Here is a 17,845-nt window from a genome sequence, read left to right as displayed (position 1 = left end):
TATTCTATTTGGGGGCCTTAACTGTTTTATTTAAGTTAGAGGGGTTGGGATATCTCAAACTCAGTCTCTGCAAACAATAAATTAAAATTTTTAAGATCCTGAAGAAGTTAATTGTTAAGGTGGTCATCTAGCAAAGACTGTTCATCATTTCTCTCTACTTAAAAATTGTTGAACTCCTATATATATATATATATATATAACTCCAAAATAAATATATTATATATATATCCTGTTGATATGTAAGATTTTGGAAAATAGTTGTTGAATTCTAGGTCAAATAAGGGAAAACAGAATGGACAAACTATTCTTCTTTCTTGTTTTTTGATCAGTGGTGCTCAGGGGTGACTCCAAGTTCTGTGCTCAGTGGTTCTTCCCAGTGGTACTTGGGGGACCATATGTAGTGCCAGGGATCACACTGGGGTCTGCCAGATGCCAGACAAGCACCTTAGCCACTGCACTATCTCCAAGTCCATCTCTGTATTGCTTTCACAGGGCAATGTTTCTCTCTCTTACCTTTCCTGTCCCGACCTTCCACACACACAGGCAGACTTGTAGGGCAATGCGGAAATCCAGAGTAGAGAAGGAAGCACACTAAGACAGCGGAGGACAGGCTACAGGAGACGGACAGGGAGGGACAGCATGTGGGAGAAAAGAAGGAATTGTCACAGTTAAGACACTCCGTTCAAGAGAAACTCAAGCTAGTCATTCCAAAGGTGGGTTGGGGGGAGAGCTGTTCTTTGTAGCAAGGTCCTTTAAGAGGAAGAGTTTAGTTAATTAAAAAATTTGTTTTCAGAGGAACAGATTAAACTTAGCAAACAGGACAAAGGGTAAAGGATTCAAAAGATTGTCTAATCTAGGAACATTAATCAACAGATATATTTATGTGTCGAGAAAAGGAAAAAATCAGAACTATAATCCAGAGGTAGTTAAGAGAGTTGTTCCTTCTACAAGAGAACACTTCTGAGAATAAGGAAGAGGGATTCCAACACTCGTGTGTGAAAATGGGGAACAGGGAACATACAGTTAAGTATCCTAATTCTATGGTGTGACACTATGAAAAACAAAAATAGTCACATTTAACAACAGAGGCTTAGTCAGGGGCCAGAGAGATAGTACAGTGGGTAAGGACTTGCTTTTCACACAGCCAAACCGGGTTCGATCCTTGGTACTCCATCTGGTCCCCTGAGCAATATCAGGAGTGATTCCTGAGCACAAAGCCAGGAATAACCCCTGAGCATTGCCAAGTGTGGCCCCAAAACAAGAGCAACAAAAACAACCAAAAAAACCTTCCCAAAAACCCAACCACAAAAACCAGCGGAGGCTTAGAAACAGAACAAAGTATCCCAGTGCATTTTCACATTAGGGACAATCTTACAAATTTCATGATGTGAACTATCTCCTCTGCTCCAATAATTTCCCACCTAGATATGCAGATGTTTCATCAGAGGGAGAAATGAGTCCTTCAAATTTTGTTTTTGAGTCACACCCAGTGTATAGAGCATAGAGCATGGATCTGTGCTCAGGGATTACTCTTCGAGGTGGGGCTTGGGGACCATATGGAGTGCTGGGGTTCAAACCCATGTCAGCTATGTGCAACAGAGGCATCCTATCTGCTTTACTACTGCTCTGGCCCGACTCCAGCAGATTTATTTAACTGGACCTTCCTGATTTAGAGCCTTTCTCCTAGACATCAGACGCTAGGAAAGTATGTAGCTACTTACACTTATACTGCTTCTTTGATGAGAGGGAGTTAGTTTAGAAGAAGGTCAAAGATAGAAAAAGGGTCAATGGACAAGGAGCCTAAAAAAGGATCTTATATACAACCATTATGAAAACATTATAGGTTTTATTCTCTACATTTGTGATTCAGGCTTTTCTTTTAAACCAATGCTAAATTTCTCCAAGAGAAAGTCAGAGAAATTCGAAACGAGGTAAATGACATTTTTGTACAGACTATATTTTCTTTTAAGTAAAAAAATATATGTAAGAATGAGTTCATTTAAAACATTTAAATGATCTAATCAATTCTGATAACATCTTAATTGTTTATCCAAATTTGTTAGATAAAATGCATACCTCATATTCTTTTCTGCAAACTTTGGAAATGTCATTTTTTGAAGATGCCTAAAAGATAACAAATTTTTTCATTAATTTATTATACATGCTATTTATCACAGGACATGAAATAACACAAATTAATACATATTAATTGATGGTATAGTATTTTTTGCCTTATCAAGAAAAAAATCTTAGGTTTAAATACTTGAATGTTCCTTAAATAAAACAAGCAAGTTTAATACAATTAAAAAAAATCAGCCCCAAACCTACCTGATTTGCTAGAAGTTCAATTTAACTTTGTGAATTTAATCTGACATAATAACAGTTCTTTTGTTATTTCAGAAACTAGATGACTTTGAAGGAAATGTAAATCAAAAATAAAAAAAAACCTTTTTTTTAGCTGAATTCCACTGTAGCAAATTTTCTTGGAAGTTCTGCCACAGTAAATTTTGTTCTGAAGTCCAGCCAGGACATTCTATTTCACTGTTTTTTATAATCCTTCTGATTCTGTTCCTCTACTAATACAGGACCTAATTTCCCCCACAAAGATCCATCTATCACAGAGAGGGCACTGAACAGGGAATGGTTATGATGGACAGTTAACAGACTATTTCTCATGCCATTCTCTTAATCAAGTTTATGAAGATGGTATCATCCTCCCCACAGATGAGAAAACAGACGCTCAGAGAAAGAGCAAGTTTTTTCTCATTCAAGTGTGGGTTTCTCTAGGAAACACGCCCAAGCAAAGCTGCTGGGACGTGGTTTGTGTTCCACATTGTGCCACACCCCACATAGAGAAGAGGTTCCAGAGTCACAGGGGGCCGGGGGTCTTTGTTCCAGTTCCTTCCTGTGCTAACAGGTCAGCTGCTGAGGACAGGAAGAGAAGAGGCAGAACTGACAGAAATGCTTTGTGTCCCACTAGATACGCCACGGCTAGGCTTCATTCCTGGGCCTGCACAACCACTGGCAAGCCAGGCTGTGTACTGCCTAGAGGACCACTCTGGAAACGCACACAGTGGCATGGAGTGAGGGGGATACCGAGAGACCAGTCACTGGAAGGAAAGCAAGAGAAGTCGTTCCAGCTGTTTCCGGTTTCCGGTCTGTCCGTGTTTCCCCCAGGCAGTCTATTCTTTGCCTTTGGGTAGAGGAGCTGGGAGGTATGTTTCCCCCTCCCAAAGCTCCCTATGGAGGAATCACGATGAAAATAAATAAATGCAGTGAGAAGAAACGGAGCCGAACTGGAACTGGAGCCTGAGACAGAGGGAATCCAAGAGCAGTCCCACCTCACTGCAGAGGCATGCCCACCGCAGGAGGGTGGGGGCGCCAGGACATCCTCAGGGCAAACCCCAGGACTGAAGAGCAAAGGAGTGGTGAAGGGCAAGACAAGCCACTGTGTGAACTGCCCTTACCAACTCTGCCCTGAGTGAACATGCCCACCTGGGTGGGTGGACAACACTAACTACGCAGTGACAGGTGGGGCGCAGAGGGCCTGGAATCTGAGAACAGTCTTCCTTGATGCAGCAGAGAGGAGGTAAGAAAGAGTGAGACAGAGGGTCCTACGTGTTGGCATCCATAACTGAAAATGCCATCCGAAAGAAAAGGGGTCTGTGCAGGAAATGCCAAATGGGGAGCTTTTATGGGTCACCCTTTCCAATGGTCAGAAGTCGGACTGCACCTCCTGCAGGGGCTGCAGTGCCTCCTCACCCCGTTACCTGCTTGCATGCCTGTCGGCACTCCAAGGTAATGGCCAGTTCACAGCAGCCCAAGCCAACCCAGCCATCAGACTTCTTAAACACACCTTAAAAACAAAATGTTCACATGTTTTTGGTCAGCAGTGGGGTCACACACAGACAGGGGCAGAGGCCACTGAAAGTCAAGGCAGGGGTTGACAGGAAAATGGGCTCTGATTGCAGAGATGGAACTGTGAGATAGCCTCTCGCCCTGTTCCCCAGGCTACAGCCTTGGACAGATTCCTCCACTTTTCCTTTTTTTTTTTTTTTTGCTGCCTTCTCCCTGCCTACCCTAAGCTCTTTTTAGGACATTCTCACTCTTGGGAAGGTGAGAACTTTCCTGCCTTTAGAGAGAATCAGAGGTATCAGAGGTAAAGATTTCGATTTGACTGAACATGCAAAAAAAAAAAAATGGGCAGAAGTTTCATTTGATTAAGTGTGATTATTTAGTAAACATTTATTCAATGTGATTTAAAAAGCATCATTTGATTAAAATGTGAAGTTTCTAGAACAGCATTAAATTTAATGTGATGCTTGAAAACTGATGCTCAGCAGACTGACAGGCTCATCTTCTGTGAGCCAGGACTCAGATGGAATCACTGAAATATGAGGGCAAAAAATTTTCTGGCTCAATTTCTGGACTGCAGCTATTTCTCCAACCAACCACTGCAGTACCAAAAGATGACAAAATTACAAAAAGTGTCCTAATGCATTTTAAGATCACTTTTTGTAAATATTATCATTTACAAAATAAAAGAATTGTTTCTAAGAGACACATGATAATCACGAAAAGATTAAAGATTAATGCTTTTAGGTATCCTACAAATTCTTCCTTAGTTCTTCAAAAAATGCTTTCTGAGACTCACATGCACTACATGGATCTGCAAATCCATATCTGCATTAAATTATTATTTACATTTGGAAAAAGTGCCAGGTACTTAAGGCAATATAGGAAATTGTTCTCCAAATGAAACTAAGACTATAATAGAGGCTTTATGCTGTTAATAAAAAAAAAGACATAACAAGAAAAGGAAACAAAATAACTCACAGATAAAACTCTCAAAATATAAGTCACTAAATTATTATACCTTGCTAAAAATGCTGCATTTCATAAGATTCTGCTGTCCTATACGAATACAAAGAGATACCCAGGCAGTTGCATTGCCTGAAAAAGTTTCTCTAAATTTTTGTTGCTGCTATTCAAAATTACTCTCACACAGAAATGAATTTTGAATGGAATCAATAAGTCATCTGTGAACTTTTATACCATAAAACAGCGTATTGCTGTTACCACATGAGAGTTGACCTCTTAGGAAAAATTAAATAGTTCAGCAAGTCTTTACAGTTAATAAGACCCTACTTATGCACGAAGCACTCTACTAGCTATTATGCAGAATATGAGCTAGATGAAACATATAATTGGTCCTACTATGGTGATCACAGTTTGGTAGGAATAATGTATAATGTGTAGGTATACAGAGAATTTATAATCTATGCTTATATAGGTGTAAACAATTCCAGGATATTGGGTATAGATAGAATAAAGAAAATGGGCAAGTATGTACACAATTTCAGGATGGCAAATAATGGTGTTTGCTTGAAAGGCAAACTTCAGACAAGATGAAAACCTTTAGAGTCCAGAGGTACGTAAGATACATTCCCTTATTCCTAACACTGGCTTTACCCAGGACTGGAAATTGAGCTTCAATCCTAGGAGACTGTGAATGCCAGACTAGTGAGTTTGGACTTTTTCTTAATAGAAGTGGATATCCTTTGAGAGATTTTCTTTTTGAGGAGGGTGGGGAGGATAGCTATGATGTATTAAAACACCATTTATCAGGTCAATAAAATATTTTATCCCAAGATGCTAATAATGATGGCTTGGACTTGGAGTCAAAACAACAGATGCCAAGATTTTACAAGGGGCAAATTAATGGAGCTCAAAAGAAAAGCAATCAAAGATAACCCCCAAATTTTCAGTTTATAGTCACTGAAAAGAGGCAGTTGGCTCTGAGTTTGGTTTTGGATTAGCACTTCAGATGCTGACTGGATTGGAACATACAGAGTCTGAATAGCCTGGATTCGAAAGTTATCTTCCCAAAGCCGATTCATGAGAAGAACTGAAATTACAGGGTGAGTGTGGCGAGGAAAGGGAAGAGACTGCACACAACGGTAATCATGGTCCTTTGGGGAAGAAGAGGAAAAAGGGAAGAGAAGGCAAGCTCATAAGGTCAAGATGGAGTCACAAGGAGGAAATAACCAGTAGCATCCAGTGTTGCAGACAAGTGATAGCAACTAAATAATGAGAAAAAGCCATACGAGCTCCGAACAAGAGAAGCGGGTGATCTTCCGAAGACCAGTTTCAGCAGATAGAAGAGTGGAGACAAGAGTACAAAGTTAAAGATGAGGTGAATGAAAATAAAGAAGACCTTTGAAAATTTGTGTGTGAACAGGAAGAAGAGAGCAGAAACTCAAAGGTTTAAATAAAATCCTAAGATTATGACAGATTTTATAATCACAGGATATAAGTTTTCCAAAACAAAGCACAAATTTTCATACTCTGCTGCTTACCTGGCAAAGATGAATTCATACAACTCCAAATTTCCACCTAAAATCACCAAATAATAATTACCAAAAGGTTTTTATTCAGATAACAGCTCCTAACATATGATAATTTCTAGGAAATACTTTTTGGCTCAGATGGCTATGCTATGTCCAGGCATAATGTTCTAGGACTATATGAATACAAACCAGCCATTCAGGGAAGACAAACTGAGACCCTGATGAAAAAGTGTTATTCTCTCCCCATTTTCCTAAGAGCACTAAGGCTGTCCAGTCATTGGGAGGCTTGCTGGAATTATATTCCAAGCACAAAGACTCCAGGCTCTGTTCCCAAGTTCCTGAGTGTCTAAGGAAGGGGAGATTTGATCAGAAATGCAAATGACTGAATCTAAGGAGGCTTCCTAGGCATTGGAGATGGCACCAAAGACTGGAGAGTATATTTAGCATGCGGGAGATACAGGTTTGAATTCCTGTACCTGGTGGTCCCCTCAGCACTGCCGTAATGCCCAGCACTTTTTTTTTGGCCATGCTTGGCAGTGCTCAGGGTTTATTCCTGGCTCTGCCCTCAGGGATCACTCCTGGCAAGCTTAGGGGACCATACTGGATGCTGGGGATTGAACCTAGGTGTGCCGCAAATGTTCTACCTGCTGTACTATTGCTCTGGCGCTCTCCCATCAGTCTAGAGTAGCCTCCAAATACCAAAACTCAATTAAATTAAAATTAAAATAAGGTAAGGAGGCTCTCTCATGGAAGCTCAGTCTTCTTGCCTTGCCTGGCCCCTAACTATCTCCAGTAGGAATTATGGCCCAACTATTAGAGACATTTTAATACTTGGGCCATGATTCCTATTGGGATAATTAAGTTATTTCTGAAAACAAGGCAGGAAGCCATATAGTTCAGCAGGTAGGACACTGGCATTGCACACGGCAGAGCCAGTTCAATCCCTGGCACCACATAGGATCCCCCCAGTCCCGCCAAGAGTGAGCCCTGAGTATTGTTGGGTGTGGCCCAAAAACAAAATTAGAGAGAAAAGAAAAGGTGGCAGTAGGCCAAGAAAATCTGGGGACCTCTTATCTATAGTATATTATAAAATGGAGCGATAGCACAGCGGGTAAGGCGTTTGCCTTGCACGCAGTTGACCTGGGTTCGATTCCTCTGCCTCTCTCAGAGAGCCCATCAAGCTATATCTCGCCCACACAGCAAAGCCTTGGCAAGCTACCTGTGATGTACTTGATATGCCAAAAACAGTAACAAGTTTCACAATTTGTTGAGACATTACTGGTGCCTGTTCGGGCAAACTGATGAACAACACTACAGTTGTGCTACAGTGCTACATTATAAAATGGGATGATGAAAATAATAACAGCTACACTTTCCCCTTTATTCTAAATTTAACTTTTCAAAATAAAAATAATTTTATGTTTAAATTATTGAATATTTGATTCAATTATCCGAATATATTCAGCACAACTATTATGAATTTTATATAATAGTATATTATATAAAATTTAAAGACTGGAACACATTTATATGTAACATTGTTTTTAGAATAATATCATAAACCAGGGGCTAGAGTGATAGCACAGCGGTAGGGCGTTTGCCTTGCACACGGCTGATCCGGGTTCGATTCCCAGCATCTCATATGGTCCCCTGAGCTACTGCCAGGAGTAATTCCTGAGTGGAGAGCCAGGAGAAACCCCTGTGTATCGCTGGGTGTGACCCAAAAAGCGCCCCCTCCAAAAAAAACCCAAAAAGATACCAATATCATAAACCAAAGATAATACTGTACTGTATCAATTTGTGTCAAGATCTTTTAAAGGACCAAGTTAAATTCAACATTTCATATTTATTAAGTACTCCAGTCACATTTGAAGAATCATCAAATCTAAATGTAACTCATTATGGGCTTTATTTATAAAACCTTCTATATATTTAAGCTAAACCAGACTTACCATTGTCTCAGGGCAATAATCAGGAGCTCGCTGCAGCAGATGCTTCAGTCGGGATTCACTTTTTGAAGAGAATATCTGACCAAAAAAAAAAAAAACAGAGATGCAGATCAAAACAACAATGAGATGTCATTTCACACCATAGAGACTGGCCCACATCCATAAGAACAAAAGCAACTGGTGCTGGCACGGATGTGGTGAGAAAGGGGCCCTCCTTCACTGCTGGTGGGAATGCCAACTGGTCCAACCCTTTTGGAAAACAGTATGGGCGATTCTCAAAAAATTAGAATTTGATCTCCCATTTGACCCAGCAATACCACTCCTGGGAATATACCCCAGAGAGGCAAAAAAGTATAGTCGAAGTGACATCTGCAATTGTTTATTCATTGCAGCACTCTTTACAATAGCCAGAATCTGGAAAAAGCCTGAGTGCCCGAGAACAGATGACTGGTTAAAGAAACTTTGGTACATTTACACAATGGAGTACTATGTAGCTGTTAGAAAAGATGAAGTCATGAAATACAAGTGGTACTACATGGAAAGTATCATGTTAAGCGAAATGAGTCAGAAAGAGTGGGATAGACACAGAAAGATTGCATTCATCTGGGGAACATAAAGCAACAAAATGGGAGACTAACACCCAGGAATGGCTGAGATTAGTACCAGGAATTTTGCACCATGACTTGGAGGCCAGCCACATGTGCTAGGGGAAAAGGAAGCTCAGATAGAGAAGAAAGCACCAAATAAAGGGTGTTGTGAGGATCCTCCCAGGGTGGGAGAAGAATGCAGAAAGTAGACTATAGACCAAACATGGTTGCCACTCAATGCCTCTCTTGCAAAACACAGGACCCAAAAGAAGAGAGAGAGAACAAGGGGGAATGCCCTGCCACAGAGGCAGAGTAGGATGGGGGGATGGGGGGTGGGAGGGATGCTGGGACCTGTGGTGGTGGAGGATGGGTGCTGGTGGAGGGATGGGTACTTGATCATTGTATAACTGAAACCCAAGCACAAAAATTTGTAAGTCTATAACTGTACCTCATGGTGTTTCACTAATAAAAAAAATTAAAAAAAATCACACACACATATATACATATATATGATATGCACATATATGTTTTGTGGCACTTTTCCAAAAGAAATAAGAAGTGCATTTTATTTATTTTTTTGCTTTTTGGGTCACACCTGGTGATGCACAGGGGTTACTCCTGGCTCATGCACTCAGGAATTACTCCTGGTGATGCTTGGGGGACCACATGGGATGCTGGGAATCAAACCCGGGTTGACTGCGTGCAAGGCAAACACCCTACCCCTGTGCTATAGTTCCAGCCCCAAAAGGTGCATTTTATTATCTCCTGGTGTTATCAGCTGCCTAGAATATTTTCAATTTTCTCTTATGTCCGAACATGGCAAGTCTGAGACAGAGAAGTAATACAGACAGGGGTTAAGGTTCTTACGTCACAAGTGGCTGACACCAGTTTGATCACTGGCTCTGTATATTGTCGCCCTCACCCCTCAACACTTCCAGAAGTGATCCCCGAGCACGGAGCCCGAATAAGTCCTGAGCACTGTTTGCACAAAAACAAAGAAAAATGGCAAGTCTGGACCCTTTTCTTAATGAGCCAAAATAGTATTCCAACTTCTAGAGTATGAAGAGAAAAAGAAGAAAACAGGAAAGAAAAAAAAGACCGACTTATTCTATAAATTGCTTTTAATTAAATGACCATGTCAGAAGCATTTCTAAACATTGCATAGGTTTAATTGTAGAAATAAAGGGTGTTACTTATCCAGAATTTTCCTCTACTCACTGTGGGAACTCCTAGCATGGGGAGCTTGACAAATTAATTTTCTATAGCTAACCTCCTCTCTATCAAATGCAATTAATAACATTATCTCCTTCAAGGATTTCATGTGACAATTAAATGAAATAATACATGTAAAAGGGCTGGTATATAAGAGAAAAATAAAATCTTTCTCCCAAGTTGCAGTTTTTTTTGTTTAACTAACAGTTGGTGAACTCTTAGAGTGAGGCAATCTATCAGGTGACTTCTGTCTGAAACCATTCATAGGAGGCTGGAGTGAGTAGGGTACTTGCCTTGACTTGGCCGACCAAGATTCCATGCCCAGCATCCCATATTATGGTCCCAAGTCCCATCAGGGAAGATACCTGAGTGCAAAGTCAGGAGCAAGCCCTGAACATGCTGGGTGTGGCGCCCCAAACCAATAAATAAGTAAAGATTCTATAGACTGAATTAAGCTGGGACACACACAGGAAAGAGGTGACATGACTATATGTTCAGAAAATAAGGTAGCAATGTAGCACTGTCCTCCCATTGTTCATTGATTTGCTCAAGTGAGCACCAATAACATCTCCATTGTGAGACTTGTTACTGTTTTTGGCATATAGAATACATGACGGGTAGCTTGCCAGGCTTTGCCATGCGGGTGGGATACCCTTGGTAGCTTGCCGGGCTCTCCGAGAGGGGAAGAGGAGTCAAACCCCGGGTTGGCTGTGTGCAAGGCAAATGCCCTACCGCTGTGCTATTGCTCCAGCCCAGAAAATAAGGTACACTCTTCTTTTCTCACAAAAAATAAAAATTGGTAGCTTTCTCATGGAAGAAATGGTGGTCACAGGCAAAAAGAAAAGAGAACACCTACCCAGAGGCTAGACTATCCTGAGTAACTGTCATATATGCAGACACTAAAGATCATATAAACCACCTCAGAGTAAAGCGTTCCCTGGCAAATGGGGGCACCCTCATTCATGGAAGATCTCTTAGACCAAAGAGTTTCTTTTTCTGTCTGGAGGATTCCTCACCAAGGAACTCTCTTTGTCATACGTCATAAGTCTTTTGTCTTCAAGCAAGCCAATGGCCTCTCATCTGAAACAAATCTCACTCTCCTGCAATGACTCCACTGACTTCTCCAGCTAATATCCTACTTCCTCCTTTCACTGTTTTTTTTTTTCCTTTTTGGGTCACATCTGGTGATGCACAGGGATTACTTCTGGCTCTGCATTCAGGAATTACTCCTGGCGGTGCTCAGGGGACCATGTGGGATGCTGGGAATCGAACCCGGGTCGGTCATGTGCAAGGAAATGCCCTATCCGCTGTGCTATCGCTCCAGCCCCGTCCTTTCACTGTTTTTACTCCTTCACTAATCAACTCATAATTTACTCACCAACTACTGAGAGCAAGGGCTAGGCACAGAAAACATGGCAACACAATCTCTATATTCAAAGAAGATAAGTTACACATAAAGTTACATATACGGGAGGGAGTATATAATAAAGTCACAGATTCCTAATTCTTGCAGGATGATTTTTAGCCCCACCACTGTAGTTAAATCTAGAAATATTTATCAAGAGTTTGAGTATTGGACAATATTCTAAGCACTGAGAATTCTGAGTAAACATATTTGATATCTTATTCTGTGGGCTATTATAAAATAACAGCCTTGAGAAAAAAAATTTAATTACACTGAGCAGTGCAGAGGGCTTACTCCTGGCTGTGCTCTGGAGACCACATGTAGTGCCAGGGACCAAACTGGAGTGGTCACAGGCAAGACAAAAACCTTAATCCCTGTACTTTCTTTGGCCCCCAAGTCTTGAATTCTTATCTAAATTAAAATTCCAAAGGTCTTAACTGCAAATCTCCCACTGTTTTTTCACTGATAATTCAGCAACTCACATATCCCTCCAGTAGCCAGCAGCAACGCTACCTTTCACTCCAAAACCAAACTTCAATGTCATCATAACTCCATCTCTTTTTTTTTATTTCCTAAAGGTTGAGGAAATGATGACCTTGCATTCCTGATATTTCCTTTAATTTTCAGCGAGTTTCAGTTCAGGCTTTAGTGGCCTGAACTGCCTCAGACCACCCTCTGCTGTCACTGACAACCTGAGCATCGAGTCAGTAGGAGGAATGGATGTGCGGAAATCATCAGGAAACCCATGTCTTTTCTTGGTCTCTCTTACTCTGGGAATTAGGTCTAATTTTGCAGTTTTTTAAAACTTTTTATAATTTTATTTATTGAATCACCATGAGAGCAGTTACAAAGCTTTCGGGTTTAAGTCTTGGCCATACAATGAAACACCCATACCTTCATCAGTGCCCATTCTCCACCACCAAAAACCCCAGTATATCCCCATCCCAAACCCTCCCCCTACCTGTGGAGCAGATGATTTCCACATTACTCTCTCTCTACTTTGATTACATTCAATATTTCGACACCAGACCTACCATTATTATTTGGGATTTTACCCCAACACTCAGATCTGACGAAAAGTCAACCATAGACAATTTGTTTTCTATTGCTGGTCATGAATAACATATGATGTCGTGTGGCCACAGTAGTGGCCGCGCAAGTTTGAAATTCTGAAATTTTAACAATTAAATCTGGAGGGATTTCTTTTTTATTTATTTATTTTTTTATTAGTGAAACACCATGAGGTACAGTTGTAGACTTACAAATTTTGTGCTTGGGTTTCAATTATACAATGATCAAATACCCATCCCAAATCTGGAGGGATTTCTGCCAAAACCTGCTGGGTTCTGAGATTTGTTCCTGAGGCTCTTGGATCATGGCCATTAAGCAGTTTGATTAGGAGCCAGAGAGGCCATTCGTGGGAGGCTACTTGGGGTCTCGTTGGGGTGGGGAGGAAAGGGCCAGCTCCAACCCCATCCCATGAGGCCCCACATGTCTCCTCACTGACGGCCCAAACCTGACTGTCCAATAGCCTCTGGAAGAGGGCGGCCACCAAGCCGCCTAGGGGGAGCAGGCAGAGGAACAGCACCCTTTCCCCCCCTGGGGTGGCCCGGCAACAGTAACCTACTGCAGGGTCCGGATGCAGAGAAATACCTTTTTGAACTCCCCTTATACAGGATCTAGGGATTTGGGGCCTTAAGTGTGATTATGTTACAGCATTTGAAAAGTTACATTTTTTCAAGTATGATATAATATCTAGAGCTTAGCATTTCATATATATCTTGTATGAAATATTTTATGAAAGAAGCTTTCTGTTCAACAATTGTACAGTATTCCAAATTAGGAATTAATTTTCTAATTTCCAGGAGAACATATAAATACACTATTTAAATGTGTGTGTTCTAGAGATGGCGGGGGGTGTGGCAAAATGTGTTTCATATCATTGGGAACAAATTTGGAGTTGGATATATGTAATTAACTTGGCCCAAAGTCAGAAAATTTGTTTCCAAAGTTAGGGAGTTAGGGAAAGAAAGAGAAAAGGTGATTCTATTCCTCTTATTGAAAATCTTTTTTTTCCTTTGTAAAATAAATTTTATTTGTGGGTAAGATAGTGTGGTTCACACTTGGCAGTGCTCAGGAATTACCCAGCTTGACTCTTTGTTATAATCACTTGTCGAAGTGCTCAAGGGACCAGGTGATGGTAGGGATCAAATTCAAACCTTTCTTGTGCAAAGCATGTGCTCAATCTTTTGAACTATTGATTTAGTTCTGCAAAATAATTTTTAAAATAGTTTAACTCAAACCCACCAAGAAAATTTCAAACACCTATAATTGGGTCTTAACAAGACTAGCTTAGGATCTTGAGACATTTCATCAGACTGGAGCATGGATTGTGCTGAGGGAGACCTGGGTTTGATACCTGCTACTGAGCGTTGCCAGGTGCAACATCAAACACCTCCAGGTGTGGCCCCCAAACAAACAAAAAATGTCCATCTTGCTATGAAATGTGAGAAGACATTTAGTACTAATGCCAAAGAATTCAGAAAACTAACATCCATCCCTAAAAAAGGCCACTCTTGGAACCAACTCCATTCAAAGCTCTCTACTCAAGTAGACGGTGGGAGGAAGCCCCTTCTCACGGAATTTATATCTGATGAGAAGGACTGTGAAGAAAGTAAAATGGGTGCTAGTTAAAGTATTGCAAAAGAGCTTTGTTACATTCTGAGGTTAATGTCTTAAGTGGTCTCTCCAGGAGTGCTAGAAGGGCAACTGTCTAGAAAGGGGCTTGCTCCTTTTTCTCTATGAATTAATGTTGAGCTCCATGCAAGAAAGGGGAATTTCCCCCAGGCCAGTGTAAAGAAGTGCATATGGCTATTCATTCAGTTTAAGAACGGTCTCCAAGAATAAACTGTTTATGGCCCCAGAGCCCTCCTTCAGAAAATTTTGGGTGAGTGATTCGATGCTATCTCCTCTCTAGGAGAGTGATAAAAAATCAGAGAGACTAAGAGTTTAAAGGAAATGACAAGATTTGGGAACCCCCATCTACTCTAAGTAGTGGTCCTTTTGTAGATCAGCTATCTTTCTTGGAAGCAGGATGGCCAAGGGGAGAAGAATGTCTCTCGGATTTCAGTAGTGAGGAGGAAGCACTTAGACCGCCACAATTGGACTAGTACTATTGAATTCACCAACGTGCCAAGCCCAGGGACACGCTGTTCCTTCCCGCCCTTCAAACCCGGGGCTCAGCCCACACTAGTCTGCAGTCCCAGTCCTGTTTGGCTGGCAGGGGTGGGGAGGGGAGTCTGGGGGCAGGGGCAGGAAGAAGAGGACCTGGTTGGACGACTTCGGTGCCTTCACGGGAAGAAGGAAAGCCTGGGTCCTGCTAGTTATGATGTGCCAGCTGGGCCTCAATAAAGGTGGCTTAAAGGCGGCAAAAACGTACTGCGGGGGAGGGGCGCACGGGCTGCAATAACGGTGCTGCCATAATGGCTTGGCTCCCCTCAGGGCACCTGCACCCTACTGGCCTGGATTGCAGCACCTCGCAGCCTACGCATGTCATGTCTTGGCTGCTACTCTGGACTCTACTTCTCCTCAGGTGCGACCAATGCGGCTGCTGTGCAGGGAGCTTAGTTCCCCGGAGTGGGTCCTGCACCCAGTCCTGCTGACCTCCCTCTTACCCAAGGGCCCCCCAAGCCCTGACCTTCACATTCCTCTAATCTTCCACCTGAATCATCCCTTGCCCTTCAACCCTGGGCCAAGCCTGGTTCATTCATCACCTGCATACCTTGACTGTTGTTCCCGCCTCAGAAGTTGTCTAAGAGTTTGGTTCCTGCCCTTGATGAGGATTCAGATAAAGAGTTGCCTTCTGGGCCACATCGATTTGCCGTTCTACACCAGGGTTTGAATGACAAGCCAAGAACACATCAGAGGCTCCCAGTTGATCCAATGATACATTGGACTTAGGATCAGAGACTCTAGCTTTGCCTCCTAGAGAGTCAAGTACAATTTCAGCTAGGTCTAGATCAACCCGAAGATCACTCATTTGAAGTGCCTACTCCACGTCTAGGTGGACAGATTCCAAAATTTAATGAAAGTTCATTATTTCACCTGAAAACCAGAGGAAGAGTTTAGTTGGCCGTCACCATATTGCTAAAGTTGTTGGAACTCCCAGAAAATCTGAGACCTCATCGTCTACCACAATAGATGCAGGATGATTACTCAGATTCCAGTATGCATATCTTTTATCCTGAGGGGAGTGAACCTTTGGAGGTTCTGGGAGATTCAGAGCAGCATCCACAGATCCCTCATGAAACTGAATCCTTTTCACCCCAGCCTCAGCATCCAGAACCCTTTGAAGAGATAGAACAAGATTCCCTTTAAGGCCCCAGAAGCTGAAGTTTTAGCAAGCCCACAACAGAGTCCAGCTGCACTTCAGGATCACCCGAGAAATTGAAATCTTCTTTAGTTCAGGACTCAGATTTGCTGTTAAGTACCCCTGAAGAGGGTGATACTGCTTCAGTCCTGTGAGAAACCCTAGTTCAGCCTATATTGGCTGCTGAGGAAAGGGGATCTTCAGTGCCTCAGGAGGTGGAAGCTCAGCCTTCATAGTCAGATATGGAACTTGTAGCGCAGTTTTTACTGCATCATCAGGAAAGTGAACTGTCTCCAATCCAGAAAGAAGCCCATCTTTCAAATGCATCTACTGTCACCATCAAACCTGCCAACTGCAGATTACCAGAACTCCAAGGGTCACCAATGAGGGTGAAACTTCAACCCAGCTAGAAACCCTAAATCTAACTCACACTGCAGAGAGCCTTGAAGAGAATGAGCAATCTCTAGCCCAAACTCAGGCCCAGTTTCAGCCTCTAGAGAGCCCTGAGGGTGATTCTGCCAATCAGCAGGAGGCAGTGGCTCAAGCTCCAAAGATCCCTGAGGTGACTCAATCTTCAGTCCAGCAGGAATCCCTAGCTCAGCCTCCTGAATCCTCTATGAAGTTGGAAGCGCAACCATTTCTGCATCCTGAGGAAAATGTTGCAACTCCAAGTCAGAATGATGCTCCATACTTAAACTTGCCTCTTGTCACTGCTAAATCTTTGGGTGTGTCATTTTCCATACTTTCAGAAGTGAGTAATGAGGTTGAACCTTCTCTAGTACCACAGGAGATCCTGGATCAACCTTCTGAGCCACCTGAGGAACCTGTCGCTTAACCACTCTGCGTCCCGAAGAAAATATTCCATCTCCAAGTCAGAATGAAGCTCCAAGCTTAAATTTGTCCCATGTCACTGCTAAACCTATGGGTGTGACATTTTCCATGTCTACAGAGTTCAGTAATGAGGATGAACCTTCAGTCCAGCAGGAGATGCAGGTTCAGCCTCCAGAGCCACCTGAGGAATCTGTCACTCAGCCATTTCTGCATTCTGAAGAAAATGTTCCATCTCCCAGTCAAAATCTCCATCTTCACATGAAAAGGTGCCCAGTGCACAGGGAGTCGGGAGGTGGTAAGGGGTGCTCAGAGCCGAGGCAGCCCCTCAGCTTTGCTCCCGATGCAGTGGTGGCGGCCTCCCAGCCCCTGACAACAGGAAGCCCTTTTTTTTTTTTTTTTTTTTTGCTTTTTGAGTCACACCCGGCTATGCACAGGGATTACTCCTGGTTCTGCACTCAGGAATTACCCCTGGCGGAGCTCAGGGTACCATATGGGATGCTGGGAATCGAAACTGGGTCAGCCACGTGCAAGGCAAATGCCCTACCTGCTGTGTTATCACTCCAGTCCCTAATTCTGCAGTTTAGTGTGCTTCTGGTGATAAAAGCTATTTCTTATTTGTGTAACTAGTAATACAAGGAACATTTGGGATACTATCCATCTTATTCCTTTGTCTTATTTCTCAATTCGTTAAGACGATGGTCAGGGAAGAGTTCATTCAACAGAGGATCACTAGCATAGCATTTACTTAATAGGAGTCCTAACTTTTCAGATTTTAAGACAAACCTTTTCTGTTGCTGGTCCCCCATGGAATAGTAGAGAGGAAAGCCACGGGTGGGGATAACAGTGCTTCCATCACGGCAACACTGAAACTCCCTCATGATGACATTCAAGGATCATTTTTTGGATTGTTTTTGTTTTGGGATTGCACCCCATGGCATGCAGGGCTTACTCCTGGCTCTATGCTCAGGGGTCACTCATGGTGGGACTTGGGGGACTATACATGGTTTTAGAGATGGCACTGGGTTGGCTGCATGCAAGGCAATCACCCAACCTGCTACTCTGTAGTATCTATTTAATGTTTCAGTGGTCAACTTTTTTTGCTGTGAATTGTGTGTTTGATATGCGTGTGTGTGTGTGGTGTA

The 17,845-nt window shown here is 42.4% G+C and overlaps 1 protein-coding gene across 7 annotated transcripts in view; it reads right to left on the bottom strand.

The window, feature by feature from the left end:
- The window catches only part of RECK (reversion inducing cysteine rich protein with kazal motifs), an 84,799-nt gene that overhangs the window by 49,639 nt on the left and 17,315 nt on the right, over window positions 1–17,845 (bottom strand). For 2 of the 7 annotated variants that reach the window (XM_056117208.1, XM_056117210.1), the window contains exons 3-6: window positions 8,303–8,377; window positions 6,360–6,396; window positions 3,771–3,856; window positions 2,077–2,124 (exon numbers count right to left, since the gene is read on the bottom strand). In XM_056117208.1, coding sequence (XP_055973183.1) covers window positions 2,077–2,124; window positions 3,771–3,856; window positions 6,360–6,396; window positions 8,303–8,377 — 246 coding nt within the window. Of the gene's footprint in view, window positions 1–513; window positions 612–2,076; window positions 2,125–3,770; window positions 3,981–6,359; window positions 6,397–8,302; window positions 8,381–17,845 lie in introns of those variants that run through there. The other 5 variants (XM_056117211.1, XM_056117213.1, XM_056117214.1 and 2 more) reach the window with 5 other exon arrangements.

The sequence above is a fragment of the Sorex fumeus genome, unplaced genomic scaffold (assembly GCF_029834395.1).
Source record: "Sorex fumeus unplaced genomic scaffold, SorFum_2.1 ptg000034l, whole genome shotgun sequence".
NCBI lineage: Eukaryota > Metazoa > Chordata > Mammalia > Eulipotyphla > Soricidae > Sorex > Sorex fumeus.
This window is presented reverse-complemented; position numbering and strand designations above follow the sequence as displayed.